General features: G+C 38.2%; 2 protein-coding genes across 3 annotated transcripts; one reads left to right on the top strand and one right to left on the bottom strand.

Annotated features, from left to right (window-relative positions):
• Positions 1-3307: 3307 nt before the first annotated feature.
• On the top strand, positions 3308-13513 carry LOC149278369 (uncharacterized protein CXorf38 homolog). The gene is made up of 7 exons (XM_089502074.1): positions 3308-3511; positions 4574-4708; positions 6140-6262; positions 7739-7888; positions 8873-9070; positions 9157-9283; positions 13503-13513. Exons 1-7 carry the CDS (start codon positions 3308-3310, stop codon positions 13511-13513), a joined length of 948 nt encoding a protein of 315 aa, XP_089358200.1.
• Positions 13514-15410: 1897 nt separating this feature from the next.
• Positions 15411-23597, bottom strand: LOC149278368 (renin receptor-like). 2 transcript variants are annotated; one of them, XM_089502070.1, is made up of 9 exons: positions 23555-23597; positions 20823-20950; positions 20459-20587; positions 19528-19623; positions 18166-18303; positions 17806-17859; positions 16673-16822; positions 16113-16232; positions 15411-15605 (listed from the first exon to the last, which is right to left on the bottom strand). In XM_089502070.1, the coding sequence occupies exons 2-9, from the start codon at positions 20841-20843 to the stop codon at positions 15411-15413; spliced, it is 903 nt and encodes a 300-aa protein (XP_089358196.1). In that variant the 5' UTR covers positions 20844-20950; positions 23555-23597. The 2 variants fall into 2 exon arrangements, with proteins under 2 accessions (XP_089358196.1, XP_089358197.1); XM_089502071.1 differs by lacking the exon at positions 23555-23597 and having other exon boundaries at positions 16119-16232; positions 20823-20942.
• Between the last annotated feature and the right edge of the window lie 414 nt (positions 23598-24011).

The following is a 24011-nucleotide window of genomic DNA, read 5'->3' as shown; positions in this document are numbered from 1 at the left end:
TTACTATTTTGCAATTTGCATGACTTTTTTTTTTTTTCATCTGTAAATATGAACTTGACAAAGGACAATTTGCCATTGGGATATTTTTTTGTCTATAAGAACAATGATGTGTAAACTTGGCAGATATTTTCAGAGATGCACTTCTTTCACCAGAAAATATATATAATTGATCAAAAAGGAAACATTTTTGTATAGCGTGTTTTACTATACCACATTTCAAGCAGAGTTGAGGACTTATAAATATCTGCTTACCAAGAACAGATTTGATATTCTGTTTTATACTGAAAAGATTATGAATATGCCAAACTGTCTTTATGTAAATGTGCTTTTCTTTAATGTAACAGATATTCTTTTGATTTTTTAAGAATGATTTGTCATTTTGAATACTGTAAAACTGTGACAAACATTATTTATAATGAAACTGTATTTTAATATGACTGCTTTAAATCCTAACATGAAAAGGATCTAGGCATGTTGTAAACATGTCCTAAAAAGCAATATTTAATAAACTAGAAGAAATGAAATCTTTTTATGTTTTTCACAGTATTAGTTTGTCCCTGGACAAATGTTGCCAGTGGGTTAAAGATGCACACATATCTCGATATTTAAATTCAAGATCACTTTTTAAAAAATAATAGTAATAGAAAAAACAAAAAAACATACTTAAGCCAATATAGAATGGCAAATAGGGAGGTTTGTTATTTAATATACAAGCAGGACAGAGTAGAAATGTTCCCTCTTCTTGCTTAAAAACCTTTACCTGCCTTGCATTAGGTTTAGTGGGTTTATAGGGTTAAAGGGTTTACCCTAATCTGCATGGAGACTTATAGCGCAATGACATTGAAACACTGCAAATGGCCTCTTTGGCTGTGTTTTTCCCCCTTATTGTATTACCGCTTTTCCTATGTATTAAATGTAAAAATGGAGCCACCAGAGCTTCCTCCTGACCACAAGGGATCACATTTTACTTTGCAAGGTTAGATCTGAGTTCAAGGTTAATTCTGTTGGTACAACGCAACGGAATATGAAGGCGCTATATATAACAATGAATAATAATCTACTGTCCCTACAGGTAGGAAGTACTTTGTTTTATTTAATACAGATAAGGAAGTCTATTCATGAAAGCGGCTGTTTCTATGAGAGCTATGGGTTTAGCTCCATTAATTCACTTTCAATTTAGTAAATTAACTTCAATGGCAGCGCATTACTTTGTAGTTCAGAGGTCTGAGCATCTTTTAAACCAGGGATGATCAGCTTGTCTTTTGGGTAAATCTATAGCCAATTGATTCCTTTCGGCACATGCGTGTGAAGGTTCCCTTACAATACAGCCAGGAAAGGTGAGAGTTCTAGGGTTCTAAGGGGCCTAGCCCAAACCCAGAAAGACATCCCAGACCATTCAAACTTTACAGTACATAACGATCTCCTGGCATTGGCCAAACCCAGATTGCTCCTTCAGGCTTCCACTTTTCCAGAGTCCCAGTGGCAGTGTTCTTTACACCACGGGTCCCCAACCACCGGGCCGCGGATCGGTACCGGTCCGTGGCCTATAAGCCACCGGGCCGCTGCTGTCGGCACTTCCGCCAGGGCTTCTATGAAGGAGCGGCGGTGTTGCATGACCTTCCGGTGCTCCACCATAGAAGCCCCGGCAGCAGTGGGGGTTGTCTGAGCGCATCGCACAGGCTTCCCCTGACTGCCAGAGATGGGGATCCCCCTGCAGGGAACCTTTATCCTCCTCTCTGGCAGCTGGGGAAGGTCTGCGTGATGCGCGCATATAACTTCCGCTGGTGCCGGCACTTCCACCGGGGCTTCTATGACGTTTCTCTGGCATAGAAGCCCTGGCTGATGTGGCGAGCAGCAGAGGTTGTATATGCGCATCGCGCAGACGTACATCGGCTGCCCCCACTAGGCACCCAGGAGTCTGGGGGTGCATTGGTATGTCGGGGGAGGGTCAGAGTGGGGCATAAAGCATATCTGGGGGGCAGTGTTGCACAATTTTATGTGCTTTTTATGGATGGAAAGACAAACAGGGAAGTTGCAAATATATTTCATGATATTTTAAATTTAATTATAATAGAAGTAAAATGCACAATAAATTCACTTGAATCAAACCCACTTGAATGAAACCCAAAGCACCCCGCCCACGGTCCGTGGAAAAATTGTCTTGCACAAAACCGGTCCCTGGTGCCAGAGGTTGGGGACTGCTGCTTTACACCGCTCCAGCTGACAGAATTGTGCATAGCGATCTTCGGTTTGCGTGCAGCTGCTCTGTGATGAAACCCAATTTCATGAAGCTCTGCAGACACAGTGCCTGTGCTGATGTTTCTTCCAGAGGCAGCTTGGAACTCTGTAGTGATTGATGCACTAACTTACTTGTGGCAAAGGTTCCTTCCAATGACTGTGTCACCGAGCTCTTCAGTACGATCCATTCTACTGCCAATGTGTCTATGGACATGGCTGCCTGTGTGCTTGACTTTATACACCTGTTCACAATGGGTGTCACAGAATGGATTCCTTTCTATTCCATGTGACTGATCATTTATAATACTCCCAATTGGGTGCCTTTGGTACTGGTATGTTATGGGTGATATTCCTGCTTGAATGTTGGTGACTCAGTTATGTGTACTTTTTTAAAATAATGGCAAGTCGAGGGTTTAGTGCCGGTTAACATCTTTGGCGAGTCACTAAATAGAATCATGATGGGCTATTAAAGGGTTAATGTTTCAAGAGTCTCAGGCCCAGCTTTTTAACGAATTCTCCCGCCTCGACTGAAATCTGCAGGGGCTCAAAATCTTCTTGATGCTCCTCAAAAGTACCATGAGGGGGGGGGCCCATAAGGTGCCATGACGCACCATCGCCTTCCCCCATTAAAAAGCTTGAACCTTCTGGGATCTAGGTACGGTATGGCATTTTCAGCAACAGATACATCAGGCATCCATCACCGTGCCCGTAAGCTTACAATCAAGCCTTAACTGCACTTTAAAACACATTTAAAAACTAATTTTCTACACGTTATTGAGATATACAGGGCTTTAACCCCATAACCAGAAAACACTCCTGGGAAGGAGAGACAGAAGGATTTGGGTCACAAAAGGGGACTTGTTCCTCATAAAAAAAGTAGAAAAGGAGGAATTTGAGTAAGAAAGACACTTGTCAGGTATGATAATGGATAACTCCCTAATGTCCACGGAGTGGCAGCAGGCATGCTCAGGGTGCAGCGCTCGCTGGGTGGAGCCTGCACCGGAATTACTTACGGTTTCTGTTTCATTGTAACCGAATCTCAGGGAGTCTTAAAGAAGAAGGCCTCATCATGGCAATGCGATGCCTACTGAGCAGGCTGAACTGCAAGGAGTATAAGAACTGGATTAAAGCCGGTTACTGTCTGAGTCTCCTGAAAAGCTCCCTGCAGACTTTCATTGAATCCGAAATGAAGAGCTTTCACCAGAGGCTTTGCAGGGAGATCCCACAAGGGCTGCCCCGGACCAGGTGTCAATGCAGAGCCAGGGGGAAGCAGGTAGGAGCCGAGACACCTCGGATTTTAACCATTTGCTGTCAATGGCAAAAACAGCTTGAAGGGTGATACACAACACCCCTTCTTAAGGAACCTTTCACGTTGCTAAAGAGGGACAATTTTTGAGAAGGGGTGACCTATGTTACTAAGGGATTAAGAAGAAAAAAAACTTTTGTATATTCCATTTAATTTTTTTTAAAAAGAACATTTCCCACTCCTGTATTTAATATGTCATTGAGGAACGCAGGACAGTGGACATATGTATCAAACATATCAATCAAACATGCTGAACTTCTGGAAGAGGGACAGTTGGCAGGTATATTGACATTCAGGCTTAGCAACCCAGATCTCCTGTCCCTATTATCTGTATGTCCTTATGATCAGGTGCTCAGAATCTGTAGCATGAACTTTACATCTGATATGTCAATATGAGTTGTTTTGTCTGCAATATTTATTAATATTATTATATAACCATGTGTTAATATTTATTAGTAATTATTTATTGTTATTATTAACAATGTATTTTATTTATATAGCCCCAACGATTTACGCAGCACCTCTTGCAATGGACACATTTAACAAAACTAGAATTGACAGACTAAGACATACATTAGGTAAAGAGGGAATTGCTCGCAAGCTTACAATCTTTATGTGCTTGTTTAAAATGCAAAAAAAGAGAAATGTAAAATTAAATACATCAAATAATTTCTTCTACGTTACTGATTTCATTTGTTGAGGAGAAGAGATCAGCGTTACCAACATAAATCAAATAATATGCTATCCTTTACACATACCTTAGATTTTTATAATAATACTACTACTACTAATAATAATAAGAAATTAGAGGGTATAATGGTATAAATATTGGATTAAATTTTACATTAATTTTGGCGACATTATTTTATGTTAAAAATACTTTCTTAACATCACATTGCCAAAAATATAAAATTGCAATAATATTTTGTATCATCTGATGGAATAATAACATAGAATAGACTCATTGTATTATAGAGTCTGATTTAATATGTATGTATAGTTATTATTTTTATGTTTTCCTCCTTCTAGTTTAATCCTGCCTGTCCGGTATGTGTAGAGTGGAAAAAGATAATTCTAAAACATCATACCAACAAAAATGGTGAAATACACTGGGGCAACTGTAAGCCGTCATTGTGGCCGACAAACTACTGGGAAGTTGCCAAGGTAACAATGTACACTAACTACGTGGTTGGTTGACACAAGCCTCTTTGTTATTATTTTATTTGTGATTATTTCCTCTGGTTTCATCAGTAGTACAGATCTTTTGACATCAGGACAAGTTGGACATTAAACCTGTAAAGACGCAGGCTTTTTTACTTTACATTATTCCCTCCTAATGTCTACTCACACAAACCATATTTTTCACATAAGAAATCATTCTTATTTATAGATGCTATTATTTAGTTTGGGGGAAAAGAAACAAAGAAAAAAGTTACATTCATTTAGCCATGTTGTAGTAGTGTGTCCTGCTTCCTCCATGGGTTAAGGAGGCGCTATACAGTAATGTAGGTTAATGTTGACAAAACTGGTTTTATCTATTTTTTCCCCCATAAATCTCCTTTATCTTCAGACCTGGGGGTTACCATTGTTGTCAGTCACGTGGCAACTTTCCCTGGCAAAAACGCCACCGCAGTCACAGTGTCCTGGTGGGGGTTAAGATTGAGCCATTCCATCGTTATTTAGGCAGTAGGATGAGGAATCAGAGTGTCTAGTAGATTGGGATGAGATAACGGAGCACACAAAAGGCTAAAATGCAGCTGCTTTTAAACATTATATTATAAAGTAAAACTAGAAACCAGCACAATATTTTTGAAAATATATTTTTAATCGGATACTAGTAAGAAAAATGGTGGAAGTTCCTATTTAAGAATAAATGAGAACGCAGAAAGCAGTTGTGCTGAGTTACACCAAGTTGACAGAATTCTGAGTGGGCACTGCTGAGTCTATCTATGTTTATTGATCACAGCAAAAAAGGTACAGACATGAGTCGTGTACACTCAAAGCAGGACACACTTGCATGGACAGACAGCGGTAAACAGGTTCTTGAATGACACATCACACATTTATGCATATAGTTTATTAACCAAATCAAATTACATGCATACATTAAATAGTTAAAAAAGGATAACATTGTCTATGCTGTCATTCCTTCAAAAGACATTCAAAGCCTTGTAGTGCTTCACATTGCAAGAATGGCTCCTGGGCTGATTACCAGGCACCGCACAGTGGTCTGTGGCAGAGGCGCTTCTATTACCAAAAGGGGCTGACCTTTATGCCCATGTACCAGGTCTAAGTATATGCTAGAATGTGGCGGGGTATTCTGGCATATTATTTAACTTTCTGCTTTGTTTTATAAAAAAAAAAAACCAAAAAACTGAAAAACAGCATTGACCCATTCTCTAACACTTAACCCTTAAAACCAATATGCTTTAGTTATACTTTCAACCCCTTTGTATCCCAACACACACACACTATTGACTCCACAACTTTGGCTAAATAATTACATGTGTAGATATGTAATCTTCGTTCTGTACAGGTGAGATATTGTTCCATATGTATTGAATACAGTTCAGTTATATTGTTGTGTTATTGTAGGTATATATGCCACGTGGACACGCAGACACGACAGGACCACAACTGTGTGATGCAGCTGCACTCCTCAATTTGATAAATGCCTGTGATCGCTTTAGAGAATTCAACCAATCCAAAGTTAGAGAGGTAATTACATTCAAAGGTTGTTGCTTTGGAACATTGAGGGCTTTATTAGCCTTTACTTTTCTTTTTCTTTTTTTTAAAGCCCTGAGGTCAGTGGCTACGTAGCGAAGAAAACAAGTGACTGTGCCAACGTGCCATAAGGCTGCTGTGAACACCAGGCCCCCTTCTTCATTTTCTTCTGGGGTCGCCTTTTATTTTCATTAATGCACCTCCAACATTCCTACATCAACTTTTTGATTACTATTATTATTATTATTATTATTATTATTATTATTAAACACTAGTCTACACCAACCAGACAAGCCAGAAGACTTTTTTTCCCCTCAGAAATCTTGCAGTGCTGCAACAACTGCAAGAGATTCTGGGTAGGCGCATGCAAATAAGGTTAACAATGATCACCTTTTGCCTCTATATCCATTTTCTACATGGACCCCCTTGAGCAAATGTACGCTGTAATTAAACAAAGCCTGGGACAGAGGTGCAGAAGCCAGATCACCACTCGTGGCTTTTGACATTGCACTACAATGATATTGTGACAAGCCCTAAGTATTGACCTCTGCAGGTGCATCCCTTCCTAGCTCCTATAATACGTTTTTTTGATTCTGCACAGATTTTGCACATCTCCAATTTAACCAGATACCAGTGGTAACCTACATTTACAACTGTTACTCATTACTGTGTGAGCGAAACAAGTGGTACTTGGCACTAAAAACAGTATTTTTGTTGTCCTATTTCAACCAAATCAGAGATGCAGGGTAAAAAATCTCTGGCGACTTGTGAATACAGTGTCAACCACATTTCATATATAGTCCTGTTTTAGATCAGGAAATCAAGGCTGTGTGGCCAGCTAAATCAATAAATTAAAAAGATCCAAAAAAAACCTAGATACATAGGAGTTGGATTTAGTATTGAGGTCAAAGTTGGAAGCAGACAGTGCCAGCATTTAAGCACAATCATTTGCCCGTCTGTTAGAAATCAGCCTTTTGGAGGACTGAAACCTATATAAGTCCTTCATCCACAGGATAGCCTTATGCCTATACCAGTGTGCTTTCCAGGTCGGCCATGGAAGGAAAAATCTCTTCTGATTACCAGGAATTAAAAATAAAACATGAATATTACATGATGTCATTATCACAATTATAAGATATATCTGCTTGTTGCTTGTAGAATTACAATTACCAAACATACCGTGAGTCATTTAATTGACCCGTCGTGTAAAAAACCTTTTTGTGCCGCAATGGATAGGATGGATGAAGTTTGTATAGAGATTACTTTAATGCTTTTAATCACAGACCTTGTTAAATAACAACTCATAGATTTGCACTCTGTTTCCTGTGTGCCCTTTTGTAGACTTTAGAAGCAGAAATTTTATTTTTCCAGAAATAACCGATATCAACCCATAAAGCCCACAGTTTTATTTTTCTGCACATTGTTTGCTTGGTCAAGTAATTAACACTCTGCCACTCCTTAACGTCTTAGGTTATAAAGTGTCGGAATGAATTAATGCACTCATCAGACATGAATGTTTCTTCAAACTGGCTGAAAGACTTTGGGCAAAGACTACAGAATTTGATATTTGAGTTCAGACATGTACCTGGGATCCATGATGAGGGTAAAAGAATCCAAGAGGTAAGATATGTTATATATACGGGGTCACGATGCACCAGTGTTGCAGACATGCTTCGATATAGATATGCCCCTCTGCCCCTGATATACCACTCTGCTCCCAGATATGCCACTCTTTATAACCCCTGATATGCTTTATGCCCCCTAGAAGTGCCACTCCCCCCCAATTTACCAATGCACCTCCAGACTCCCAGGTGTCTAGAGGGGTCGGCTGGTGGACGTCTGCCCGATGCGTGCAGATAACCTCCGCTGCCAGCACTTCCGCCGGGGCTTCTATGACAGAGAAGCACTGGCTGAAGTCCCAGAAGCGGAGGTTGTCTACGCCCATCGCTGCAGACATTACCAGTTGCCGGAGAGGAGGATACAGGTCCCCTGCAGCGCTGCGGGGGATCCGGATCCTAACCCTGCTGTTTACCCGCAGCAGGCATAAATGAAAGAAAAAATCATGCAAACTGTGCATCCCTGCGCTAAACCCCGAATATAGGCTGCATCCCCACTTTAAAAGTGGGGGGGGGGAGTGCGGCCTATATTCGGGCCAATACGGTATTTGCTTCATTATAAGACAAGGGTTTTATAATCAAGGTCGTCTTATAACCAGACCTCAAATACAGGTCTGACTATGAGACTAAGATCCAGATCCCCGCAGCCCTCCTGTCTGGTAACAGGAGGTTTTGATAGGTAGTACTTTTTCTAAAATTATATCTGTATAATTAAAACCAGTACAGTGTTCTAGAGTAAACAGTTTGATTTAGTTAGATGAAATGTTAGTTGTTTTTGGTCTCCAAAAGCGGTGTCCCTGCAACCACAACAAAGCTTTTTAACTGATGATGTACCAGGTACCCCATGCGTCCTCTAGGGCCATCTTTTCATGACATACTGTGTACATGATTGGCCTGGAAGGGGTTAAACAAATGCTCAAAATTGGCCTCTTAAGTTATTATTTTTAAAGTAACCTTTATTTTTTATTCTGCTTCAAATATAACTTAGGTGTTGAAATCAGACTGGCTTGTTGAAGATTTTGGTTACGAAGTTGACGGACTAGTTATGGAAAGCACACAAACCCATAAAGAAATACCAATGTTAATAATGTATGAAACCGAACAGCAACTGATACAAGAGCTGCTCAAAGAAATATATTTACGGATTGAAGAACAGGTTGAAGAGCAAGAGTCATTGTCTGAAAAGGTACATAGCAAAATCTTATTTTCTAGCCTAAGAGAGGAATTATTGTGAGTGTGTATTCACATATTTCATAATACTTTACCATTTAGGACTTTGACTCTGTCCAGAAGGTGAAAACTTTTCTATCTGAACATGTAGATCTCCAGTCTCATTTACAAGCAACCTTGGAGAAGCTGGACATTTTGCAAAGAACACATGTTAGTTTGGAAGGAGAAGGTGAGTGTTTATGTGACGGATCTATGTAGGCATATCAGGAATTTTTTATTTCTATAGCGCTTAGAATATACTTAGCACTTTACAGTTTACAGCATATTTAAGGGCAGGTACAATAACTGCAATTATATAAACAGCATATTAGTCATAAAAAAGCATTATGAGCAGAGTACAATAAAGGATAGATATACAGTAGATCCTGTTTATTCATGAACTAATTATTTGTGAATTTGTTTATTCACAAGGATGTGTAACTTCAAAATCTCTATTCGCAAAGCGATCACGGTTATTTGCAGACATATACATTACTGCATGCACCTCACCAGCTGACACTGCTGTTAGTCTGAGCACATGAATATGACATAATTTCCCTCAGACAGAACCAGCGTGTGATCATTTGCGAGGGATCATGAGAGCTGGTGACTGAGAGGGAGAGCTTGTGACTTCCCCTTCCAGAACAAAGAAAAGTGGAGGCACAAAAAAATGTTGTGTATACATGTGTGTGTATCATACTGTGTGTGTGTGTATCATACTGTGTGAGTACCTTATGTTATTGACTGTGTTAGTATATTTGTCAGTGGTACAAAAAGACATAAAAGGAATACCCAGCGACTACCAAAAGACTATCTAAGGCATAAATATTTGGAATTCCGTCACACTAAATGGCCATATATATATCGCAAAGCCTGCCACTATGTTCAAGTACCCCAAGTTTGGCATGACCTATATAATTTTTCATGGCTATATTGCTTACCAAGGAGTCGAATCGGAATTTATTTGTCATTATTATTCTAACAGCAACTCGGGAATCTGAATGTGTGTGCCATTTATGATTAGGTTGTGAGCTCCCCTTTTTGTATATACACTCACTGGCCACCTTATTAGGTACACCTTGCTAATACCGGGAACTGCCTTCATTCTTAGTGGCATACTTTCTACAAGGTGATGGATACATTCAGGAGAGATTTTGGTCCATGTGGACATGATGGCATCACGCAGTTGCTGCATATTTGTCGGCTGCACATCCATGATGCGAATCTCCCGTTCCACCACATCCCAAAGGTGCTCTATTGGATTAAGGTCTGGTGACTGTGGAAGCCATTGGAGTACAGAGAACTCGTTGTCATGTTTTAGAAACCAGTTTGAGATGATGCGAGCTTTGTGACATGGTGCATTATCCTGCTGGAAGAAGATGGGTACACTGTGGTCATAAAGGGATGGACATGGTCAGCAACAATACTCAGGTAGGCCATTGTGTTTAAATGATGCTCAATTGGGGCCCAAAATGTTCCCCACACCATAACACCACCACCATGTTATTTCATGTTGTTTACACCAAAGTCTGACCCTGCCATCTGAATGTCTCACCTGGAATCGAGACTCATTAGACCAGGTAACGTTCTTCCAGTCTTCCATTATCCGATTTTTTTTTGTAGTCTCAATTCTTGGCTGACAGGATTGGCACCCAGTGTGGTCTTCTGCTGCTGTAGCCCATCTGCTTCAAGGTTCGATGTGTTGTGCGTTCGGAGATGGTATTCTGCATACCATGGTTGTAACAAGTGGTTATTTGAGTTACTGTTGCCTTTCTGTCATCTCGAGCCAGTAAGCCCATTCTCCTCTGACCTCTGACATCAACAAGGGATTTTAGTCCACACAACCCCCGCTCGCTGGATATTTTCACTTTTTCGGACTATTCTGTGTAAACCCTAGAGATGGTTGTGCATGAAAATTCCAGCAGATCACCAGTTTCTGAAATACTCAGACCAGCCCATCTGGCACCAACAACCATTGGTCACTTAAATCCCCTTTGTTCCCCATTCTGATGACTTCTTGACCATGTCTACATGCCTAAGTGCGTTGCACTGCTGCCATGTGATTGGCTGATTAGCTATTTCTATTAACAAGCAATTGAAAAGGGATACCTAATAAAGTGGCCAGTGAGTGTATTTGTTAGTGTGTGTATGTAAGCATGTGAGTATTTGTAAGAAATATATAATATGTATATGTGTGTGTATATGTATCTATATAATATAACGTGTCTTTAAACAGAAAAACACAAGGTTATTTAATGATCAATTGACAAAAATGTCGAGATCAGGGCTCCATTTCCTTGTATTGCTGATCGCAGTACCTGAATAGTGGCAGTTGTGTGCAGCAATAACTTTCGAGCAAGTTTGAGTCATTTACCCAAGTGAATTAGTTAGAATTCAGACTGGGAACAAATGACAAATCTTTGATAGTAATAAAAGGAAACGATTAAAAAAGCTATAGATATTATTAGTTTTTATTGTTATTTGTTTATTGACTTTAATGTATATCGCGGATGGCGTCCGGTCTTACGTCAGAGTCTGACTATGAGACAGTATCCACATTTGCTCCAACCAATAACTGGTTATAGAAATAAATCTAAAAATGTTCCTTTTTTTAGAGACAAATTGTGAGGTATAAAATCTATACGCAGAAGAACACAGAATCAGGGGATCTACACAGAAGTCAATAAACAACAATAAAGCTGTTCATACGTAAGGATAAGGATCAGAAAAAAGAAATGCTCTCGGAATTTTGCCACATGGAGATCATGTGTTTCTTTAGCAAGAGCAGCTTCTATAGGGAATGTCAGCCAGAATTACAGTAGACTACTGCATCACGAAGAAACATAATCACTCCAGCATCGCCCCTTCCAGCTAGACTTCAGACCAAACGGGAAGGTGCTGTCCTCCGCTGGTTTCAGACACCATGTTTACAGAACGGAGGCTACAGAGATATTGGGGCATACTTGTAGAAGACAGAAGGGGTTTAGCCCCTTCAGGACCGGCGTTTGCGTACTGCGTCTTCCCTTTTTTTTTAAAGTATTTTTTAATTCCATGCTCGTGATTCGCTGGGGACACCCAGAGGTCAGTAGCAGCCGCCCCTCGCGATCCCAGCGTTCATAGCGACGCTGGATCGCGCATCATCGATGACGTACCTGGTACGTCCCGGTCTGGCGGTGACCTATGACCAGGACGTACCAGGTATGTCCCGGTCTTGAAGGGGTTAAGAGTTGTAGAGAAGGTTACAAAGCGGTACTTTTGTGGGGATTAACGTTTCAGAATCTGTGGCACTTTGAAAATTGAGGTCCACAAGCAACATCTAAATCAACCTAAATAACCAGGAGCAGATATGCTAAGAAGAATGGGCCCAATCACTCTGACACTGCATGCAAAACTAGTAGTATACAGACTACATATTTTAGATTATTTTTGTAATGTTTAATTTTTTTTTTTTAAATTATGTTAACTTACAATGATTGATTTTGACTTTGTGTTTAAAATAAAATATTATACAGAATAAAATGTAACTGCAACATTTGTAATTTATTGAAATTAGAGAAATGGTAAAGTGAGGTTATCCACTCAGGAAGGATAAAAGTTGTTATTCAGCTTAAGGTCTTGTTCTCTTGCACATTAGTATTAAGAATATGCATTGATCGTACTGATTTTTATGTGTTTTGGTAATATCAAAAATAAATACTATTAGATGAATAGTGCATTCTTTGGGTACCTAAATCAAGGTTTAGTGAATAGATGCATAGCATTTGGTACCTTTAATGCTGATTTGCAACCAAAGGGAGTATGACTTTATAGCAAAGTGGGCCCATTCCTAAGAATAAAAGTGTTATCCCTAGGGTGATATAAAACAGGCAACTTTACTCCAGCTGCCTATTTGGACTGGGAAATCTGGGAAATAGGGTTGAGCATGTGAGCAAACAAGGTGGGAAGGGCATGCCGGCATAAAGGGCTAGAAAGAGATCGAACAAACTGTGAGGATACGAATGGGAAGAGGGAGATGACAAATGGCAAGAATGAGAATGAAGAGAAGTAGGCTTACAATAGTAAAAATTAGCATAGAGAAGCTGCGCAGGAAAAGGTAACCGAAATAGACAACTGGGTAAGAATGGAGAGGAAAGGGGAACTAAAAGTTGAAATAGATAAAAGAACAAGAAACAGCAATGTACACGTTGCCCTAAAGAGCACAGATTAAAGAACAAGAGGTTGGAATAAAGCAGTCACAGGCTGAATGAGGATTGAGGCAGGCGACAAGTTACATAGGACTCATAATGGAAATCTTGCCTACATCCTAAGCAGTCAGCCTTTACCACTGGATAAGGTAGACCACAATTTCTTTTAGGTAAGATGAAAACTTCATTATCCATTTTTCACACTTATATTTTTCTTTTACTTAGGTTGCCCATAACTAAGGAAAATTTGTGCAGAAGAAAGAAGACATTATACTGCGTAACCTTTTAAATAAAAGTTTAATGCCAATACCGGGAAGCATTACATGTGGACAAGGTTTTTATACAATGGGACTTGGAACTCATTGATGGTTACTTTAAATCTCTTAAAAAAATATAAAGTGGATATTGCATACATTTTTACAGCTAATCAGATTAACTTTTTGTACATAAAACATTTACTTATTTCCTATGTCTAAATTATACTATTCCCCCAACAGAGCATTTAATTTTTTTTTCTGAACAAATATTGTATAATTATAATGCATTTTCAGTTGCTGACACATATATAGGTTGCCCCCTTTTCTGTGCCTTTTGCAATATGTTGTATTAAAAAAACACTTTGTCTTTGTTAAATCTGTTACATAGTTCTTGTTACTCCATGGACCCCGAGAAAAAATATCCATGTTTCAATTTACCTTACTTTTCATGAAACTTAAAATGAAAACTCACTGGTCCATTTCATAAGCCTTAAAGTAATATGCAGTTAAAGACATTGTACCACTTACTCTGCTGAATTTGAACACTTTTATAAGTAAATATCTAATTAGAAATAATTATTTAACCAGGTTAAAGATTTGCCTCATCCAAGCTCTTCTCACACCAGGAGCTCATCGACATTGGCCCTGTATAATGTATAGCGAAGTCAAGGAGCTGAAACGCAACTCTCCTGTAAAGTTTCCCTTTATTAAATGAACCCCAGCAGTAATTCTAAAGGCCAATAAACATGCCCATATACTTATGGAGTGTATCTCTAAGCAGAATTTCAATCTACATGTGCATGTCACTAACATCAATGAGAATCAGCAGGAAATAACCACAACAAATAAGTCACAGCTTTGGTAGGCAAATCATTTACTAGAATATGGTCCAGCTTTGCAAATCTGTCTCATAATGGTGATTGTAGGCTCTTTAAAGGGTAAAACATACAAGAGGAGTGTATACACATTACATTGGTACCAATGGATTAACAATACTAATCTACTAGGCAAATTAATATTGGTTAAGTTTAGCAATATATAAATACACCATAAATTTTCCATTCCATTTTAATAGTTACAAACTAAAACATTTACAGCCATGTACAACGAACAACACGGTCTGGTAGAGTCTGCAAAGAATAGCACAGAATACCATCAGAACTGGAAAATTAATTGAAAGTCTGTCATGTTCACATCCGGCACGCACAATAAATATATACTTCAATTCCGACATCCTAGTGAAGATTTTCAAACATTTATTTTATGTCCTGAAAAAAGAGGCATCAATACACAATACATGGTCTTGTTGTGGGACATCTATGCATTTAACTAAAGCTGGATTACCATTACGACATTCGAGGAATAATGATGCTGATGGATAGGCTTTACAGAAAAATAAAGGTAACTTAATCAAAACTTGTTTTTAAAAATAGTTTTACCAAGTACTTAGAAGGGTTTTTTTTTTTTTGTTTGTTTTTAAACAGTGCAATTTACCACACAAAGCATAGTATGAAGGAAAAAAAGTTTGTGGTGCTCTGCTCCCTATTTCTGAATAAATATTGTATAATGCATTTTCAGTTGCTCCAGTGTTGAGAGAAATGGTAACTAGTAACACCATACTAAAAGGTAATTCCCTATCCCAGGTCTATAAAGCCTATTCACCAGCTTGAAATGAGGCTTTATGGAACTACATGTAAATATCCATAACCACTGGGTGATTACTGATTTCTGGCATGAGCAGAGCATTCAGGGAGAACAGTTAACTAGCACAATTCAAAGAAAAATGGCAAGTGTACAGTCAAGGACACCTCATTTAAAACAAAGAATTCATTTGGAAATGCCATTATTTCATCAAATATACATGGAAACGTGAAAGTTAGTCCATTCGGATCTTCTGGTTGGTCATCCTGTAAATGATGCTATCGTAGCCAGGATCCATATTCCAAAGGTTGTAGGAGATAGCGATGACAGCTAAGGCAAGTCCAATCATCATCCACAGGATAATGTTGAAAACAACTGCGTAGTTAAAGTTGTATTCGTAGGCGAGGTTATAGGGACTGCCAGGGTTGCTCTAGAGTATGAAAAAGAAGTTTGTTAAAACAGGAAATCAGCCATTGCTTTTATTATAATGCAACTCAAAATGTAATAAACAATATATTCTCTACCCTGCGAGAAGGAGCTTTACAATTTGGGTGTAAGGTTATACTTGTTCTAGCCTCCTGGGAGTGCTCACATACAGCATTTGCATCCTGGAGATATTGGATAATACCTAACCAGAACATCAGCTACAGCCTTGCCATTTCTTTCCTCTGCCCTCACTCTATTTCCATTACCCCTTCTAAGTACATATCACTACTGTTACACCGGCTTAACTGAAGAACCATTTTCTAGATGGGGTGCAGTGTTGGACAGTGCATCCCCTTTTGCACAACTCAGATCTTTTTCATACAAGAGACAGAGACTTATTTCGATTTTATTCTCTTTGTATTTTTATTTTGGAATATTCTATGTACCAAAGAGGGGGGGGGGTGCCTTTGTTTAAAATAAATTGAACAAATATATGCTTTATGCTACTTACAATTGCTTGAGATGCCAAAATAGAGCGGCTTTTCCTGACAAGGGGTGTCTCAAATGATTCGACAGTCACAATGTCAACAATCGCATTACCGCCATAAATACTGTACATGTCATCTGCAAACTGCAAAACACAGTGTTAGCATGCAAGTCCAGGCACAATGATCATACTGGTGACGTTCATTAAGAAATTATACACAACGCGTGGTCTACAGAGGTCCTTGATTTAAAAATCCCTGGTGCCTAGAGAACTAAAGTTTTAATGTTTAAACACAGATTATTCAATATTTCAGTTGATGATGTTTTGGGAAATCAGTGGTGTCTGTATACTCAACTATTGACAGTTTATTAAAGTAAGGCAAGGGCACTGAACCAATAAATTGTTGGGTAGGGTTCTCAATATTAGAAATATACACACACATTATAAAAACATTTACATCAATCTTATATGTTACAGAAGTTAAGTCATATTATATATGAAACTGATCATTTTAGATGTGTGTTTATGTACACATCTATGATGTTCCACAAATTGGAAGAATAAATGCATTCCTTTTATGGTACCTTCTGCAGGACGTCAGAAAGGATCTGAGCTGCATCTTTAAACTTCACGGAATCTTCTCCATAACGTTTTTTGATCTCCTCCAGGCCAGTCAGTTCCAGAGAATAAATATCAGGGGCATTATCCTTGGCTAGATGCTTGTGCCGAGACAGCTATACAAATAGGGACAGTAGGATTATTTTTATCAGATCATTGACGCATCTAGATGTTTCTTTCCAGGCTACTGGACAATTTCAGGGCTTGGTACATGCATGCATAATATAAAGTAAAATCACACTCTTAGAATATATTGTTTTACATATAAAGTATGGCATCTGGTTAGTATAAATGTTTGTGATGTGGTTTTCAGCACGGCTCTTGGGCATCAATACCTTATAGAGCATTTAAAAATAAAGAAATGTGCCAATATATTTATACTGAATTCAGCTCCACATCACTACAGTAACCAATGTTAACAGCTTTAATAAATCTACCAATCTTGTACTATAGCATACCTGCCAACAGTCCCAAGTTTCCTGGGACAGTCCCCCCTTTTTTTGGTATCCTGTCCCATCAACTCCTAAAAACGAGCTCCAAAATACCTAGTATCTGTACCCTGCCCCCTTTATCCCGGGATCCAGGAGGGAAATTTTGGTGAGTATGCTATAGGTAAATACATCACATCACTAAAACTTTGCTAGTTCAAGCATCTATAACGTTTTGTCTATACTGGATCTAAGATGAGCCAAGGATTGATTATGGTTTGAATCTTTACAGCAGGGGGAAAAAAACAAAAAAACGGACAGACCTAACAAGCAAAATGGATCTTCTGTCAAAATTCATTATTTTTGTGTTCTATCTTGTAAACGGCCAATAAGCAGTTGAGATGTAGGAGTTTCGCAATGTAGAAATTTATGTACGAGGTCATTAATGCAAAAGACAACAAACATAAGGAGACCAAACAGACAAACTTTATACTTTTGAAAGGTAAGCAAATAATTTTTATAGCTTAAACCTACATACTTTACATTTAATTATAGAGCTAGCTGCTTTTGTAGTGTGAAATTAATTAGACTATAAAGGGAGGTGCAGATTAAAACACATTTAGAAGTAAAAAAAGATAAATCCCAAAAACATATACTTATATTTAACTTACCAAAGCAGGGATATCTTGTAGTACTTGCAGTTCAGAAAGAAACAGCCTATCAGTCTACAGAAAAAAAGAAAGAATGTGCATTGGTACAAATATGATGACTGCTTTTAGAATGGATTATACTGAATTGTGCCATGCATATGATCTCCCTTCTTCATAAGGAGAGTTTAATCAATAATCCATTGTGCATGCTTAGGTTGTGTCTGCTCACAACTATTTTAATGGGGAAACATAACTAAAACACAGTAAAACTAAACATTTAAATGTTGATTCTCAAATGTGAAAGAATCTAGGTATTGATTAACCTCAGTTCAAAAAAAATATATATATATGAGAAAGAGAGAGACGAAAGGAGAGACTTACCTCATCATTTTTGTACAAAGAACTGGGTGGTAGGGATGAGAGAATGGAGTTGTCCTGTTCCAAGCGGCTCCTTAGCTGTCTTAAAGTCACTGAAAGATCCTCAAATACGGTATTGGCCTTACCAACCATGTATACTCTCTAGAGTAACATAAATACACAAGTTTTAGTACACTTTTATACTGAAATAATATAGTTTACTTACAATATTTATATGTACAATATTTGTATATTTGTAAGGGTGTGGGGGCATAAATGCACAAAGGGGGGCAATTCACAAGGTTTGGGGGGGACACAATCAATAGTAATGGGGGCCTGGCTGGGGCATCAATACACAAGGGGCAAAAATATAAAAGGGGCAGTTATTGACAAAGCAGAGTAGAAAAGAATTTTTTTATGTGTCGGTGTGGCAGAGCTTGTCCTGGTCTGTGTTTGGGTGTCGGTGTGGCAGAGCCTGTCCTCGTGTGCGTATGTTTGGGTGTCGGTGTGGCAGAGCATGCCCTGGTGTGTGTATGTTTGGGTGTCGGTGTGGCAGAGCATGCCCTGGTGTGTGTATGTTTGGGTGTCGGTGTGGCAGAGCATGCCCTGGTGTGTGTGGGGGTCGGTGTGGCAGAACCTGTCCTGGTGTGTGTGTGTTTGGTTGTCTGTTTCCTGGCACTTTACTTACTGCAGGAATAAATAGAACTATTTAATTTTTACTTATACAGAGATAAAATGCCCTCCTGAACGTGTAGTCACTTCAGAGGACAAAACTTTCTTGACCCAAAAATCAGTGGGAGGAAAAGTATAGGTTTTGTGTTATTTACTCTGTTTCAATCTGCATATTTTATTAAAAAGGATTAGTAGCAGTAAATTGTGGCTTCAGGCGCCCCGTGTATGATGACATAAGATTCTATCTTGTATAGATAGAACGGATGTAATCTTTATCCAGGACACACGAATGCCGATGAGTTAAGATTCTGTCTATTTTATTTTTTCCATAAAATGGCCACCAAAATCCTCAGCACCAGGCCCGTCAGTGTGCGTCAGCCAGCTTAAATCCAGCTTGCACCCACAGTGTGCTTTAGCCTTCTGCAGTTTTATTTGGCTAAATATGTTTTAAATGGTTTGTGGACTGCCTTTGTTTTACTGTTTAAGTAAATTAGTATTGATAGATCAAAAGGTCATATTTTCTCTCAGTGAAAAATGAGTGCGGCCCACGCACACACACATTTCTGATGATGGACACCCCTGTAATATAGGATGACCTTCAACGTAAATAGCTTACTTTAACGAAGCCAAGTCATATTAACAAATCGCCAACCCTGAACCAAGGCAGGTATCCTATTAAGTCCAGGATGTTACAATATCTAGCAAAATTCTTACTTCTTCTATGGGAGCAAGTTGTAGGACAACAGGCATTTCTTCAGAGAACAGCAAATGGATGGAATTCACAACGCTGTCAACACTGTAAGGCACAGCCTGGAGGGGAAAAGGAGAAAAAACTATCCAATACAGAATTTCTACAATCAATGTATGGTTCTCAGCTGTAAGACCTAAACACTGAAGGATCACCAAGTTAAAATATGAAGAAATGAAAAGGAAAATTGGTGTGGAACTTGATGTAGAAGGTAAAGCAGGCAATATACCAAAGTGTCTGGAAAAGCAAACAGTGTGCTGGTTGTATAGCTAGAGATATTTACAGATGCCACCTAGAGTATTGTGTACATTTCTGGAGAGCCCATTTCTAGAAGCATATAGACATTCTAGAGAGTTTAGAAGAAGAGCTTCTAAGATGCATGGTTTGTAGGATAAAAAATGATCAGCAAAGACTAAGGGATCTCACTTATGTATAACTTAGAAAAGTGAGATTGGGGATGTAATACAAACATTTAAATAGGTTGCAGCAGGGAAAATGGACAGACTACATGTATTGAGTGGATCTTATTTGCCCATTGTTTCATAACAGGACTTCCCAAATTTCTTAACAAGAACAGCATCATGGTTCCAAAGAATGTATTCTTGTCTGTACAGAGTTTTTATTGATTCAGTTGAGCATGGTTTTTATTTTAAATATAAAAAGAAAAAGCTACTAACCGCTCGTTTAGGTGGCTACTGTTTAAGTCTACCAGACTTCCATATTTTTACCATTCTTATAGTAAAGATTTCATAAAATATATTTTTTAACATGTATGTATTATGGGTAAAATGTCTTTGTTGGCAACTGTCTTTCGCATCAAGCTGTGAAAACATAATCCAGTTTATGCTGGATTAATAATTAGACATCCGTCATCAGGATAAAGGTCAAAATACCCACATTTTCTACAGGATAAGACATTCCATTTCCGGTTAGCGGCAATTTATCCACACCGGTTACTGTCACCAGGACTGTGGCACGTGGACGCTGAAAAAGGTTGCCAACTCCTAAACCAGGCCAAGAGAGATCCTATTGAAAAAAACATAGGAAATATGTATTATTTACTAAACAATTAACAATCCTATCCACAAAATAACGCAAAAGACAATTTGGTGTGAGTAATGCACTAACTGTGCATAACTAACAAACAACTCTTGCACATCCCTATAGCCTGGAAGGGCCAGTTAGCAGTTTTCTTGTGAAACCTGGTAAACTATCTTCTAATTCATTTAAGAACTGGGCATGCTGGCAATAGAAGACTCACCTCCTCAACAGAAAACCCCATTGACAAAGCAATCACATCTGGAATGCGTTCTCCTGGAAGTGGCCAATCACCCTTTTGAAATATCTGGCTCTGCGGTGACTTAAGTACAGTAAAGTCAGCCGATGAAACTGAACAAAAAAACAAAATAAAAATTAGACAGTTATTGAAAAGCCACAACCCTATTATATATAATGAAAAGACACATAATACTGTAAAAACCATCCCAGATCCATTATCTCCCAATTTGTTAGTTCTAGTGCCCTCTTCTTTTTAACAAGTAGAACAACGCTTGACAATAATAAAATAAAAAAAACATCAGTTTTATCTCACATGTTATAACTGCTAGTCTTCTGTGAACACAGCACTCATTCATTAGAGTAAGACCGCAGGCTTTCATAACTGACGTTGGAGAGAACGACTCACTGCTTGAGTATTACAATTCTGCCTTAATGCTTGAGAACCAAGAAAAAATTGCTTTCTAGATCAATACAATGTTTATATGTACAGTAAGTAGTTAACATTTCAATTGCTGTGGCTAATATTTGGGGGTGGAAAACAATGGTGGAATACTCTTGCTGATACACGCTAAGCAACCTGTTTAACGAGAAACCACTGTTTCTACAAACAGCAGAGACAGCTGTTAACAGTAAACAGTGAGATTTACAGTCAACGTGATTATTTGCACTACATTACTGATGTTTTTAATGACTGCACCAGCTCCAAAAAGGACACTAGGCTGGTTGCCCATCACTAAAAAAACTAGCTAGCTATCAAGATATAGCTGTAAAGTTACGTAGCAAAAAATAATGCAATATGATTTAATGTGCTTTATTACATAGGCTGTGTGAACAACACGAGCTATGTTGCCCTGGATTTTATAATTTTAAGGATGACATGTTGCGTCTCGTACTACTTTACATTGATCCCTATGGCTGTAGTTGTATACATACAAGTTCTACTTATGTATTTTCCAAAAAAAAAGAAAAAAAAAGAAAATGCCCCAAGTAGTGGCAAAAAGACCTTGTTATTGCCTTAACCATTATTTTTGATTGGTTCTAAAATTAAAACCAGAAATATAATTTGAAGTAGCACTTCAAAGGGATAATAAATAAGTAAGCAGACTACATTCTAACAGACGGGACAAGACAAATCCAGATACTGTTGTGAGCAGGTGGCTCTTTCTGGATCTCCCTGGGACTAGTAGAAATAAACACAAGATACAACAGACCTAACCTAGATAGGAGGTGCCCTTGAAAAGCCAAAACTCAAAGTGTACTGTAAACAATGCATTGTATGTGTACACACCGCCTAAACGTAAATAACATAACACTGCTGGTGTGTGAGCAATAGGCTCTTAAAATCTAATCTGGAAATTTCAGATGTAAAAATGAATTTAGAAAAAACTGGAGTTATATTAGAGCTACATAACTAGAAAACAAAGCATTGGTATTTCTAAGATTGTAAGTTTGCTTTAAAAATAAATATTAAGTTACGTCTTAGATGTCCTAATCAAATACAAAATACAATATGCTGAAAAAAAATGGATCACAAGGAGTTCGATAAGCCTATCTACAAAAGAATACAGGAATATGCACCCATTATTATTATTAAAATAAAGAAGATACTATTGTAATCACAGCTCTGAGCACCAGATACAATAATACATAATTATGTATTATACATAACTTTTTATGAAAAGAAGAATACTTGGCGCTGCGGGTTGCCAGTAGCATTTGACAATACCCAGCAGCTCTAGGAAATAGGAACGAAAACCTGCATGATTAAAACAGATCCACCCCTATCAAGATGTATCAGTCCTAAACAGCAGAAATTAAACTTTACCTGAATCATGTATAACAACTACCTAGGTCATGTGATTCATGCAGAAGCAGTCACGTGACCACCGACTCACCCCAGCAGATAAACCATTCTAAATAACCATGTCACATTAAGCAGGGAAACGTTAACAGTGTTCACATCCCTTCAAGATACAGTAATATCTTTCATGCTTGAGAAAAAGGATTGTGCAAACGTTACTTATACGTCTGTTAAACCTTCTACAACCAAATGAAAATAACTTAAGGAACGGCCTTTCGCATGCAATTATTAACAGATAGATCTGCATTAATAAAATTACACTACTGTCCAAAAGTTTGGGGTCACTTGGCTCTTTTCATGGAAATCATTTCAAAAGAGTTTTCTAATTTTCTAATTAGCCTTTTAAATTTGGATTAGCGAACACAAAGTGCCACTGGAACACAGGAGTGATAAAGGGCCTCTTTACGTCTATGAAGATATTTCATTAAAAATCAGCTATTTCCAGCTACAATAGTAATCTACAACGTTAACACTGTATTTATCATCCATTTCCTGTTATTTTAATGGACAAAATGTCAATTCTGTCAAAAACAAGGACATTTCTGAGTGACCCCAAACTACTGCATACGTTTACAGGGAAATCTGACACGGAAAGTGACGGCACTTGAGAAGTGGTCATCAGAAAAAGAATAGCATTGACATATTTCCAATATTTATATATATTCAATATTTATTTTCCGACTTTAAACAATGATATTACAAACTTATTGTAATGTTGAATATGGCCCGAGCTGTATAAATACCTGTTTTAGAGAATAGCTTTTTTTTATTTGGTACTAGGGTTTTGAACTATAAAATGTTACATTTAAAAGAAGAAATTTTCTTTATTTTATGAACATTTCATTTTAATTAACTACTTAAGACTACTTGCTGACACCACAGCAATCCAAAATCTCTGAGGATCTCACCAGACATGATGAAAATGAAGTATTCCGGACCTTGGGAAACAGACCTTCCCATCACAATTTTTTAAGAAAAAAACAATGAAAAAATTCTGTAGAACAGCATTTCTCAGACTATGGAGCAGGCACCTGAGGCAGTCCTTCAGGTGAAGCCAAGGGGTTAATTGGACACAGTAAGCATTAGATGCCCAGTGCATTGCACCCACACCATGTTCTGTATCTGAACCTCCTTGATCACCTTCAACAGGAAAAGAAGACCTGTATGTGTGCCAGCATCAGGCCAAACTGTAATCACCAAGGCACATCTAGAGAACAAAAATGATCAGGCCTTTCATGTGTTTCCATACCAGGAATGATTTCATCACAAAGTAGTGACTTCCACATTTCTTTAAAACACCATGTATATACT

The sequence above is a fragment of the Sceloporus occidentalis genome, unplaced genomic scaffold, assembly GCF_023333645.1.
Source record: "Sceloporus occidentalis isolate IW3139 unplaced genomic scaffold, rSceOcc1.0.p SCAF_192, whole genome shotgun sequence".
In the NCBI taxonomy this organism is placed as follows: Eukaryota; Metazoa; Chordata; class Lepidosauria; order Squamata; family Phrynosomatidae; genus Sceloporus; species Sceloporus occidentalis.
Note: the sequence above shows the minus strand (reverse complement) of the source record. Positions and strands in the feature narration are given on the sequence as shown.